The sequence below is a fragment of the Sceloporus occidentalis genome, unplaced genomic scaffold, assembly GCF_023333645.1.
Source record: "Sceloporus occidentalis isolate IW3139 unplaced genomic scaffold, rSceOcc1.0.p SCAF_15, whole genome shotgun sequence".
Lineage (NCBI taxonomy): Eukaryota > Metazoa > Chordata > Lepidosauria > Squamata > Phrynosomatidae > Sceloporus > Sceloporus occidentalis.
This window is the reverse complement of record NW_028316995.1, coordinates 13,372,899-13,386,286: the sequence shown is the minus strand read 5'-3', so window position 1 is coordinate 13,386,286 and position 13,388 is coordinate 13,372,899. Positions and strand designations below refer to the sequence as shown.

The window sequence follows — 13,388 nt, the reverse complement described above, 5'->3', positions numbered from 1 at the left end:
ATAGTTCCAAATTCTTGACGGGTTAGTTACCCAATGTGTTTCTTGTTTCAGACAATTGTTTTTGTAAGCAGACATGCTTATCTAACAACAGATCAGCTGTTTCAGGGCAGCAATTTATCTGGGCTGGTCTGCAATATGTAAAAATTATATGTGTCCCAGAAAACATTGCTGATATGGTCACCCTATATGAGGGTCGACTGACAACATGTTGGCCACAGCATATCGCATTCTGTGCCTGTTCCATGGTTGGTGTTACACGTTCTGTTCGACCTTTTAATGCCCTCTCCCGTCTCTCTTAGGTATGCATAATACCCAACTCATTCCCTGCACCTACAGACCTGCCAGCAGCCCTAACCTCCAGGCCGCTGACAGGGGCAGCCAACTGCCATGTCCTATACCCAGCTGTCGGGACTCTGTTGTAAAATTTGATCTGCTGACAGCTATGGGGTATATATCATTTTCCAACATACCCTTTGTTCTGAAACCAACTCCATTTATTTTATTTCTACATTGGTGTCAATTTTTTCTAGGTTCTCATAATAATGTTGATAAGTGTGTAACAAAGCTATAAGGCAATAAAATCCAAATAAGAATTTGTATAAAATGCAACAATGTATAGATAGATAGATGGATAGATAGATAGATAGATAGATAGATAGATAGATAGATAGATAGATAGATAGATAGATAGAGAAAATGTTTCGCCCTTCCTCTTATGGGGGACACCTCTCTTGAGCCGAAAGCCTCCCAGGAGCTCTTGAGTAAATCTGCAGAACCTTCAGACACCTTAAAAAATTCAGACACACACACAAAGTGTTCATTCTCAGTCACTTCTCAATTTATTCATTGTTGCGAGCAGGTTTAAATACTGTTTCAGGGAGGCTGCTACAGTACCATTGACAAAGAAAAATGTAACACGTAGCATATAGTGGGTACAACTAATCTACACCAAATATAGAATAAGGTCACAGTTCCTTTTTACACAAGAGTAGATATCTTCATAGCATACGTACAACCATATGTTATCTCCTTACTCAAGGATGAGAAAGAAATCATTAACAAAAACAAGTGTCTATAACAAGATGTATATTTAATATAAAATGGTGTTCATCTGAATTCCATATTTACAGACAGACAGACAGACAGACAGATAGATAGATAGATAGATAGATAGACAAACAGACAGACAGATAGATAGATAGATAGATAGGCTCAATCGTCTTTAGGACCTATAAGGCTATATTCAGTTTCCTTATTTGTTAGCGTACACGGCACAGCGAGGCTGTTGCGTTTATCTAGTTATAACACTAGGTGGCGCTAGAGTACCGCTAGAATGCTCTCAGCATGATTGCCTATGGCCCCGCCTCTGAGTTTAGGCGCTGGGAATGCTGGGAGTCATTTGGATCTACCGGTGATTGTGGCGGCGGAGGCCGCCATGTTGGGCGCGTTTTGATGTTATAAATGAGAAGCGTTGGCCTGCTTGGCGGCGTATTGGATGGTCACTTTGCCGTCTCGTTTTTGGGACGTGGACGGTTCGGAAACGATTTGTTGAGTCCGTCTGAGGTTTTTGAGCTGAAGTCGTGAGCCATGCGAGAGATGTTTTCGTGAGTTAACTTCCATAGCTGTGTTTCCTCTCAGATGTCTTAGTGAGCGCATTTACTGCTGTAGTAACCCGAGTCGACCCCTTTCTAAAGCTGTTTGTGCTTAAAACCTCGGAGAGCTATCAAAACAACTGCTTTAGTGACTTTCGCAACTTGGCTTTCACCTCACGTGACCCCGCCAGGTGGCTTCTGACACATGTCCCTCTGCTTTAAGTCTCGGTTTCTCAGATACCTTGTGTTTTAAGGCAGGATTTTGTCGTGAGATTTATTTTTTATATGCTCTTGTTGGATGGCCCCAGCGGCACCCCGCCGTCGCAGTTGGGATGTGACCCGGAAGTTGGGTTGCATACCGGCCCTTTCATTTTGATGAAGCAAGGTGCATATTAAGTCGGTAAAGTGTGTGCTTCTGACGCTTAAATGCCAAGTGAATGGAGAGCATACTGTAGATCGCTATCGTCTGCAGTCTGCCTTCTTTCATTAGCAAACCCTCTGCAGCAGTTTTGTGATCTGCCACAAAATGGCTATTGGTGTCTGTCCCAAAGCCTCTTGGGAAGGTTGATTCCTTTCAGTCGGTCATCATTTAGTAAAGTGATGCAGGATTGCACAATGTGTTGTCCTGGCGTATTTAAATGTTCCATTGGTTGCTATGGTGATGGGAAAACCAGTTTATTACCCACATACCTCCTTGGGTTTTAATGCCTTTTATATAACCAGTAATTGTTTGCAGGTCAATGCATAAACTCCCTTTTCTATTACAAATGTAAAAGTAAAACTGACCTTTACACCATGACCCTTAAAGGAACCGTCTACTGGCCCAGATTCGCCAAGGATGAATGCACATCAAAGTACGGATGTTAAAAATGTGGCCTCGTTAGGACAGTGCCGCGCAGAGATCTGGCTTCCCCTGTCACCAAGTGCCAGGATCACAGGTGCTAGTACACCTTCACTGTTGGAAAGCTATTCCCTTTGGCGTATAAGAGCTGAAGATGGCTATATGGGCTATACTGGGCATATAAGGGCTGAAGAGAGCAGTAGAGACCCAGGAGGGTCTGTCAATCTAGGCTTGATGGGATCTGCCCCACGTCTTCGTCAGGCATTCAGATCCACACAGCCTGCCTCCTGATCACAGTGCATATGATGGCTGGAGTTTACTTTTAAAGTTACACAATCTCCTGTAATTAATTTGCCTAAACACTTACATGTGAACTGCATATTAGTGCAGCTCTATTCTGCAACCAACACAAATCTTTCTGCAAAGACAACCTTTAATAAAAAGTTTGCTTTGAGACTTGAGTGTTGTGGTTGGTGTTATTGGCTGTCATAGTGAACATGAGTCCACATTAAACGGCTTTGATCCCAAATAAATCAGAGCTTTGACCTGAGACTTTGTTTTTTTTTCTGGACCTTGTATGCTTTTCTCTACACTCTGAAATAACATGTTTGGGTCTTATGGGTAGTGTGATCCGTGATTATTATATTCTTGCGTGAAACGTTTGAGGAGCATTTCGAAAGCGTCCTTTAGTTGGTAGTATGCTCTTTTAAGAAACCTGTGTGAAAAGATATATAACTGCATTTGGCAGAACAGGTGAGGTAACATTCATCTTCTATACTTTACAGGAGTGGCGTGCTAGATGTCCAGCCCCAGAAACATTATGGCATCACCTCAGCGATTAGTTGGGCTGGCCCCAAAGATATTGATCATATTTACACCCAGAAGCTCATAGAGGCCATGAGACCCTTTGGTGTGTTTGAAGATGATGAGGAACTCAGTCATAGGTTGGTGCCTTCTCTTACCTGTTTGTTTTTAGTGTCTCATTGTTCTTGCTTCTACTCTCATTCCACTGTTTTCACCAGATGAGGGAGTGGTATATTTTTCACTCCGCATACACATTCTTCATCTTACCAATAATTAAACTAATGCTTCACCTTCTCCTATCCTACGTCAATTACCAAAGTTCTGACTTGTAGACTTTTATAAGCAGGACCCTGTGCCAGTTCTCTTCTCTGGTTGTGGAATTGTTTGAATACTGATGATCTCCCTGTCTTCCCCCATAGGTTAGTTGTGTTGGGTAAACTGAACAATATGGTGAAAGAATGGATTGCAGAACTTGGAGAATGCAAGGTTGGTGCACTGTTAATGTGCCGAAGCATTTCATTTTCTGTGGTAGTTACCTATGGTTTCCTTGAACGCTTTGAAATCAGAGGCATGTGTTGTCGATACAGCAATAAACATAGATGATAACCTAGATAATAACCTTGACTGACAGCTGGTGTCTCAGTATCTTCGTGGTCATGTCAAGTAGTCTTTCCAGTAAATCGATCTGATTTTAGTGAATCCTGAGCAGGTTTTTTTTGGGGGGGGTTTTTTGCCGCCAGAAAAAAACTGCTTGTTCTTTCACCTGTCACATAAGGCAGGTGTTTGTGCTTTTGCATGTGCAGGTAATAAGGGTGCATTCATGTGCCTCCAGTAACTTTCCTTTTATGTCTAGCCACGCAGCAGTGATCTGTTTTTGCCATCGGCACATCAGCCCGATGGGTCATCTTTATTTATTGATACTATGTCACACCATCCTACGCTGTAGTGCTGTACAATGCGCAAGAGTGACAGAACAAGTCATTTATCTCACAACTCAAAGTTAAATTAATGTGTCATGTTGAATTTAGTGACAGTATTTAAACTGTGTGTGTATGTATGTGTGTGTGTGTATATATGTATATATATATGTATGTCTTGGTAAACTCCTGTATGCTGTATTATGTAACATGGGACCTTGTGTGCTATATTTTTTTTTATTTTTTTTTTTTGTTAGAGTCTTCCTCCTACCATCATATCGGCAGCCGGTGGCAAAATCTTCACATTTGGCTCCTACAGGCTTGGGGTGCACACAAAAGGTTTGACATTGCCCTTCCTTTGTTCTGTATAGTGTAGTTTCTGGTATTGTGCAGGTTGACACTAACAGGAGTTTCTTTACTAGGAGCCGATATCGACGCATTGTGTGTTGCACCGCGACATGTTGAACGCGCGGATTTTTTTCAGTCCTTTGCCGAGAAGTTAAAGCATCAAGAGGGCATTAAAAATTTAAGGGTATGTTTTATGAGTTTTGTTGTGCTGATCGTTAAGGTAGTTCTGAAGACAGAAATTAGTAGTTTGGTAATACTCCAGTTACACAAATTAAACTTTTTATAAACACAATGTTCACTACTAAAAAAAACCAAAATATGTTTAGACTTACAACCTTGGCTGTTTATTGTATTAAAATATTTTGGGGGTTTTGTCTGCAAACACGTGTTATAGTGCAGGACCTACGGCCCACAACTAGCTGTTGGGCGTCAGAGCCTTCTGTCAGCAATAGCCAGCATTACACCTAGTGCAGTCATTCTGGGAGATCGTTGGTGTTCACAGGATAGTATGGGCATTCAAACACTGGCACTGCAGGAATGAAGATCCTGCTTTTACCATTCGCCACTCATTGCACATACTGCGATCAGCAAAAAGGGGTGGAAAAGGATCTCCCTTAAACAAATCATTAAAGATGTATATATAACGACCTCTGAAGTCTGCAAACACCTTAAGCCATAGCACTGTGCTGTGAGAGCGGTGCAAAAATGTCACACGTAATAGTGGTGGAAGTTGTGTAGGCATGGTTCAGTGAAGACACCCAGCAATCTATATAGTGTATGTAGGAACGATTCTGGGTCCGATTAGAGTAACCCATATACATCTAAACATAATTTAGCATTAATACAACATCAAGGCTTAAAACTTGTTAGTTCCCAAATGAAGATCTATATTTGTAAACTGATTTTTATCTTTTCCTTCTTTAGGCTGTGGAAGATGCCTTTGTTCCAGTTATTAAATTTGAATTCCTTAATATTGAGGTTTGTTTCACAGTGTGTATTAAGGCCAAAGTGCATTATGTTCTCATTCGTTTGCTGGTGTTAAAGTGGGTTTGATTTTAATTAGCTCTGTGTATATATTTGTATATCATTTTACAAATTGCGATGCGTATTGTCTATTTTCTGTGATTTTCATTTTGAAAAGAAACTTGACTAGGGTGTTAACTGTATTAGTTTGGTGCTCTTATGACAGTTATTTTTTTTGTTTTTTGTTTTTGTTTTTTAGATCGATTTAGTGTTTGCCAGACTGCCTTTACAGTGCATTCCAGACAATTTGGATTTACGTGATGATTCGGGTTTGAAAAACTTGGATATAAGATGTATAAGGAGCTTAAATGGTAATGTCTATCGTCATTTTGTGCATGCTTGGCATTACTTACGTGGAGCCCTAACATTTATTTATTTTTTGTTAAATATGGTTACAGGATGCAGAGTCACAGATGAAATTCTCCATTTAGTACCCAACAAAGAAAATTTCAGGTTAACCCTCAGAGCTATAAAACTGTGGGCAAAAAGTGAGTTCACTTAAATTACTTGACAAAAATGTATTTCCTTCATCTTAAGTTCTCAGCAATTATTATTTTTTTTTTTTTCTCTCTCCCATTTCTAAAGGGCGTGGGATTTACTCAAATGTGTTGGGATTTCTTGGCGGGGTCTCTTGGGCCATGCTGGTTGCCAGAACATGTCAGTTGTACCCAAATGCTGTGCCATCTACACTTGTGCACAAGTTCTTCTTGGTATTTTCAAAATGGTGAGTTGAGTATAGCATTCACTAAAATAACACTGATTATTGGTCTCATTTCTGTAACGCTTTCGTGCTCACTGCTGGTTTTGTTTGATCTAGGGAATGGCCTAATCCTGTGTTGCTAAAACAGCCAGAAGAGAGTAATCTGAATTTACCAGTGTGGGATCCAAGGGTATGTATCAACGCATATGCATTTTTATTTTTTTTTCTTCAAACTTTATGCCATATTTTACATAAACCTCAATATTCTTTCAGGTGAACCCATCTGACCGCTATCACTTAATGCCAATAATAACTCCTGCATATCCTCAACAAAACTCCACGTACAATGCTTCTACATCCACACGTGCAATTATGGTAGAGGAGTTTAAGCAAGGTAATCCCAAAGTTCCTGTGATTAGATGCAAATGCTTAATAACGTTATGCTACCAATTTACCAATGCATTATAGGAACAAAACATATTTTTAGAAAATACAATTTTTGAAAATTGTAGTTTGATATTTATGAAAGAGAAAATTAGAGTAATTGCACAATATACAGAAGTCAGAAAACCTAAAGTAAACTCTTGGGTATAATATACAGGTAAAACTTTGCACAATTATGTAGGGGGGGGTGGATTCCTTATCAGCCAGTGACCCAATTGTGGTGGGTGCCACATGATTGGTGAGACTGTAGTTGCCATAATCTTTGTGCAGATAACCATTTACTAGGTTGAAAAGAAAATATTAATTTTTATTTTATAACACCACTTGTAAAGGGCAATTGATTGGTGAATCAATATCCAATGATTTTTTTTTAGTTTATGATCTGGGTGACCTCTGGGATTTAAAGGAGTACCTTAACAGTACAATATAAAATTTCAGTTAATGTGATGCATTCTTAGCTCTGTTATAGTGGAAACCCCAGTCAAGATCACAGGTTGAAATCTGTGTATTAAATGGAAATGCTTTTTGTATATTGTTAGACTTGAGGTTTGACTTGCTTTCCTGAATTTAAGTACTAGAGCTGGTTGAATTTTACTTTCAGATCTTTAAAAGGCATATTTACAAGTGGAATAAATTAAGTATCACTGTTTGTAATGTTTCTTCCGTTATGTTTAAAGGTCTGACAGTCACTGATGAAATTCTTCTTGGAAAGGCAGATTGGTCAAAACTTTTTGAACCTCCAAACTTTTTTCAGAAATACAAGTAAGTAATTGTAATGGATTTAAGGCTTTTGACCGGCTACCCTATTTCCTGCATTTTTAATTATTAACCTCTATGGAGTATTTACAATAAAATTAACATGGTTCTAGTTGTCTGGTTAGGGTTGATACATAAGATAATACTAGGGTTTTGGTATTCAGAAGTGTTTTTTTTAATTTTTATTATTAATCAAAATATTAAACAGATGTTAACACGCAAAAATGTATTCTCTTTCAGGCATTATATTGTCTTAACTGCAAGCGCATGTACAGAAGAGCATCACCTCGAATGGTATGTCTGCTAACTTGAAACCCGTTATTAGCTTTAACTTTAAATTATGGGACTGTTATGTGTCCGCGTTGCAGTTCGCTGTCTGAATGCAAGTTGATTGGTTCTTATTGATCAATCGCGCATCCGTCTAAAAGTTGAAGGTCTGATGTTTTGAATCTTCAATACGGAATTTGTTCTGTTACCTTGTAAGTGTTGCATTGCAGCTCTTTACCTAGGCTACATGTAATCAACAAAGTGCCATAATGCATTGATATTTTGCTTTTTAGGGTCGGCTTGGTTGAATCAAAAATTCGAGTGCTTGTTGGGAACTTGGAAAGAAATGAGTTCATTACACTTGCCCATATAAACCCTCAGTCTTTCCCTGGGAATAAAGAGCTTTGCAAAGAGTAAGTTTTGTTTTTTTTTTTGTTTTTTTTTAATGTCTGAGTTTTCTTAAAGCATTAGGAAATGGGTACTAATCGTTTTCTGGTTCTTGAAGTAGGCGGTGCTTGCAAGACCTTATCTCTGCTTTCTGGAGTTTCAGTTTAAGGGATTTTTGACATTTGTTCTATTAACAGGCATCAGTAGAATTGCTTCCTGAGTTTGTCCGCTTAGTGAATTTTTTTTTTTAAATTTTTTATTTTTTTTTTTCTCCCTCCGCTGCTCAGGTTTTCACAGCACTGAATTGTGACTGCCAGATTGCTTATTTTAAGGCTGATAATGGTGTGCTAATTTCTCCATTTTGATATAACAATGTATATGTTTAACACCTGGTCAGTCTATTTTTAAACGGCAAGTTTGCTTTTGGCAAAACCAACCCTAGACAAGCAATGCCATGATGTGATATCACATTGCAGTTTTAATTAGAAGCAAGACAAATGGCAAATATAATCTGACTGCTTGTTTAGCAGGTTATCTGTGAGGCAAGGGTTTTTTTTGTTTTTTTTTCCTTAAGGTTTTTGGCGTCTTTTTTCCAGTAATGAATATATGTCAATGTGGTTCCTTGGAATTCATTTTAAGAAGGTGGAGAACGCTGAAAGTGTTAATATTGATTTAACCCATGATATACAGTCATTCACTGACACAGGTGAGTTGTCTATTTAATTTTGCCCATAGCAAGAGGGAGCAGACTTATTCATAGTGATCTTGGCTTCGTAATGCTTATAGGTTAATAAGTGACACCATATATATTCAACATTTGTATTTTACTTTGAAGGTAATTGGGTGTTTTGCCTTTTAATTTAGCGTAAGCTTTTACTGAGCTGTTCCGTTTGAGCGATCCCATACTGCTTGAGTTGCCCAAGTATTTCTTATCATAGGGATGCATTACACATGACTAGTTTTGCCCTTCTTGCTGTTATAGACTCTTCGTAATGTGCAGCGAAGATGGTTAGCTAGAGCCACAAAGTATATGCGTTTTAGTTTTTCATGTGTTTATTGAATTTGTATGTTTTTATGCTCGTAAGGAATTTAATGCACAACTTTGTTGATTTGCCTATGAATTCTAGTATACAGACAAGCAAATAACATTAACATGCTAAAGAAGGGAATGAAGATTGAAGCAACCCATGTTAGGAAGAAGCAACTCCATTACTACCTTCCTGTCGAAATGCTGCACAAAAGGAAAAAGGTACTATAATAGAGTAAATCCCTGCTCTACTTCTAACCTAGCCGCCTGCGTAGACACAGTACTGATGTCCACCATGGTAATGACATTTGTATTAAATCTGACCGATTACGTACATTTCTTTTTGTTGTAGCAAAGTGTGCCAGATATTAGCAGATCAGCTTCTGGATTATCCTCCAAAAGATCATCTTTAGATGGAAATTACTTGGACAGCTCTAGAGATACAGACACAGGCACACCGTGTCAATCTCCTACTTCATGTCATCAGAATTCCAAATCTGAAAGTCCTACTCTACCTCCATCACAAAGGTAAAGAGCTCCTAACCAGCGCCATTCATTTATGTTTCCCTCTCTGAGCTTGTGTAGATGAAATTAAAATAGGAAGTCTATTATCTGTGCAGCTACCTGAGGATTTTTTTTTTTTTCTTTTCTCCAGCCAAGCCATACCAGAGGAAATTTCGTCATCTCTGTTTCCGTGCTCCCAGAGCGTGGATGCACCTTCAGAAGTCGCCCAAGGATTCTCAATTCCGGTTATAGTGTCAAGTAAGCATCCTAACCTAAAGGGTCAGACTGAGTAAACGGCAAATTAAGTTGCGCTTTTTTTTTTTTTGGTTGGGGCTGTCCCAATACCTTGCATGGTATATTCCACAAACCACTAAAAGGTGGCTGGTCTTAATTCCATGTTTCGTTTTTTCCCTGTTACTTTTTTAATTCGGTTTTATTTTCTATGTATTTCTCCTTCAGAGTCCAAGTCTGCTGTGGCCATGAAAGAGGGCGTCCATTCATCTGGCTGCAGCATTCCAACAGTAGTAGGACTGAATGTTGTTCCACGTCATCAATCACCCCCAAAGCATTCTCAGGAGCAACCTCCCCAGAACGGACTAGTGAACTTGAGCCCAAAAAGTGCTGCCGCCAAAAGGACTCATCCACCTTGTTTGGAGGGTTCTTCAAAAAGAATTAAGGATGCTGAAAAGGTTTGTATACTTAACTCTGCACTTGCACCAGTATTGTTAAATAGGAACATTGACTTTACCAAAATCTGAGAATCATTTAAATATATGGAAACTTTTCCCTTTTTCTAGGATATGGGATTAGCAGATTCTGCATTAATAGAGCCATGTCCTAAAGAGGAGGAAACAATCAGGCAAGCTGTGGTAAGTATTAAACCTGACCCTTAGTTTACTGGCACTTCATTTGTTGTATGTTTTTAGTGTTCCCCATTTCAAATGGAAACTGCTCAGTTTGCATTCCTACAGCAATGTCTGATTAAAGTTGGGTTTTCTTGCATAACAGATGTTTTCTCTCTTCTTAGGAAAGGATTATTGTTGAGCCTATGCCTATCCCCACTATTGAGAGATGTAGATCACAGGTATGATCTATAGACTTTTTATATTTGCATTGCTGAGTTTCCACTCAAGGGCCATAGGATAAATTGCCAAGTAATTACTTAAAAAATCTGTTTTTAGGCACTGGTTATAAACTCAACAAAATATGTTCTTAAAGACAAACTTGGCTTTTTTTTTTTTTTCTGAAAGGTTTTGAAATCTATGATTTCTGTAGTTATTTTAGAGCTATAAGAATGTTACTGACCATTGTGGTTTGTTTTATAGCGACTACCCAGTAAAGAACTTCCAGATGCTTCTTCACCAGTGCCAACCAGTAACATCAGAGTCATTAAAAACTCTATTAGGCTAACTCTAAACCGGTAACTACAGTTTATACTCGGGCTGCGACACGGGAAGCAATAATCTGCTATGTTAGGTGATCTAAAAAATATTATGGCTCATGAACTGTCTACGTTTCAAACATGGTGCTGTATCAAACTAATTGTTGAATTTATTTTCCAGTTGTGTACACTGCCAAACTAGAATACATATTTTTAAGTAGCTTTTTTTTTTTTAGAGTTTGCCAGTTTACACTTTGTTAAATATATAAAAAAACAAAAAAACACCAAACATTTGACCCTTGTACAGTGTTAAAAATGTTATTTCAATTCCTCTATTTGATACCTGTGAAAAATAGCTAAAAATGAAAAAAAAAGTATTTATTTTATGTATGTTTTTGTTAATGAAGTGTTTGTTATCATGTAATAGTTTCTGTCCACCTAACTGGTATAGATAAAATGCGTTGTGCAAACTAACCCAGTGTTTGTTAGGCTTATATGTAAGTTCCTGCGACAGACTACACTGCAGGAACCTTTTGCTTCTTGAGCCTTGATGGGCTTAAGTTTTTGTGCAATAGTTTTCCTTCCCACCCAGAAAACTTAATTCTGAGCTGCCTCCTGTGGAGGCCTGCAAGAAAAATTAGCATGATGAGTCCCTCATTAACCACCCCTTTCCCCAACAAATATTTAAATTTGCTTTGTTCATTAGCACGCTTAGATTTAAATTACATTTTTAAGTATTCCCTGGTCTTTTGCTGCAAGCAGAACCGAAAAACTTGGCACCAGATACTGCTGGGGAAGGGGGATATATATCTGCACCAAGTAGGTAAACAGAAACCGTGCTCTGTCGTCCTGCCCCCGTCTACTGTAAGTGACCGAAGAAAAGCCACATAACTGCTGCCTGTGCCGCCGCATACTCCAAAAACTCAGGAATTTAGAACATGGCTTGAAAGCAATACGTTTTAAGTGCTTCAATTATGTCAAGGATTTTTTTTTTATTATAATACAGAGCATGTAACACACAATTCATACACTTCTGCTGTTTTGTATGCAATATAAATTTCCACCTTTTTCAAAAAAAAAAGTGTGCCTTTTTCTTTTAGGGTAAATCAAAATTTCTTTATTTTGTAATTTTTGCAGTAAAAAGGGGGGATACAGAAGGAAAAAGGGAATGTGGGGTAAAACAGAACACAATGGTCGCAACAAGAGACCTACAGTAACATATCAATACAAGAGGCAGGATGCGGTATGATAGCTCATATTGTGCGTAGAGAGAGCCACACATCAAGAGGCATTGAGGGAAAAAAAAAAAGCGACCTGCAGCTCGAATTCCCACCGTCCCATAAACACGGGGCATCGGATTAAGTGCCTCAAGGAGCAGACCATATAGCCGTGAGATGCGGTGGGAGCTCAGCAGCAACACAGGTCCTCAAACACTCGCGATATGTCATGTCTCCGGGGGAGTGACCGCACAAAGTTGCGTAGTTGAGCATAGTGGAACGCGTCTAAAAAAAGAGGGAGGCGTGCGAAGGGAAAGCTGATCCAGAGGCTTAAGACCCTTGCTGGAGAGGAAAGTGCGGATCTCTGACCTCCCGCCCCCAGACGAGGCCGAGAAGAGGACCCCGCCCATCCCAGGGGGGAAGTCAGGGTTATTCTGAACAGGGGGTCAGCGGCGAGGGTACCAAGGATAGGCGCGTCTTCCTAAGAACCTGAAACCAGACATCAAGAGTGGCCCGTATGAAGGGGTGAGGCAATGCCGCTCCCCGAGCAGTAGGGGGCAGAAGCCATGGCAAAGATCACATAGGAAGGCCCAGTAAGGCGGTTTCAACAGCCACCCATTGTTTGTGTGCCGGGCCGTGGGACCATTCCAGCACACGTAGCAGATGGCACGCCCTGTAATAAGTGCGAGGGCAGGGCAGGGCCAGACCGCCCTTAAATTTGGGGAGAATTAGCGTGGCAAGGCGTACCCTAGGGGCCCGAGAACCCCAGACAAAATGAAGAAATGCTGTGAGAAGAGAAGCGAAGAAAGAGGGGGGACAGCGATAGGGAGGGTCTTAAGCAGATATAGAAAACGAGGCATGACGTTCATTTTGAGTACATTGATACGACCCAACCAAGAGAATCGTCAAAGACTTCCAGGACCTCAGATCAGACCGGGGGTAGTCAGTAAGGGTGACAAGTTATAGTGGAATAGTTGAGAGAAGTCAGGCGATAACCAGGTCCCGAGATATTTGAGCTTAGCGCTACACCAGGTAAAAGGGAAGGAGGTCCTCCGGGGACAGACCACCGCATGAGGAAGGTTTATGTTCAATATTTCGGACTTGGAGGCATTGATTTTGAAGTTTGTAAGGGCACCATATAGAGAGAACTCACAGAGGATATTGGGGAGAGAGATCTGGG

At 39.8% G+C, this 13,388-nt stretch overlaps 1 protein-coding gene across 1 annotated transcript; it reads left to right on the top strand.

Moving 5' to 3' along the window:
* Nucleotides 1-1,587: 1,587 nt before the first annotated feature.
* Nucleotides 1,588-11,034, top strand: LOC149303278 (poly(A) polymerase gamma-like). The gene is given in 22 exon segments (XM_089481412.1): nt 1,588-1,604; nt 3,219-3,377; nt 3,657-3,723; nt 4,412-4,493; nt 4,577-4,686; nt 5,427-5,480; nt 5,725-5,836; nt 5,924-6,013; nt 6,111-6,249; nt 6,343-6,415; nt 6,499-6,619; nt 7,347-7,431; nt 7,666-7,719; nt 7,986-8,105; nt 8,676-8,785; nt 9,207-9,328; nt 9,459-9,667; nt 9,813-9,868; nt 10,070-10,299; nt 10,408-10,479; nt 10,638-10,694; nt 10,936-11,034. Coding segments are annotated over 22 exon segments (2,238 nt in total).
* The last annotated feature ends 2,354 nt before the right edge of the window (nt 11,035-13,388 follow it).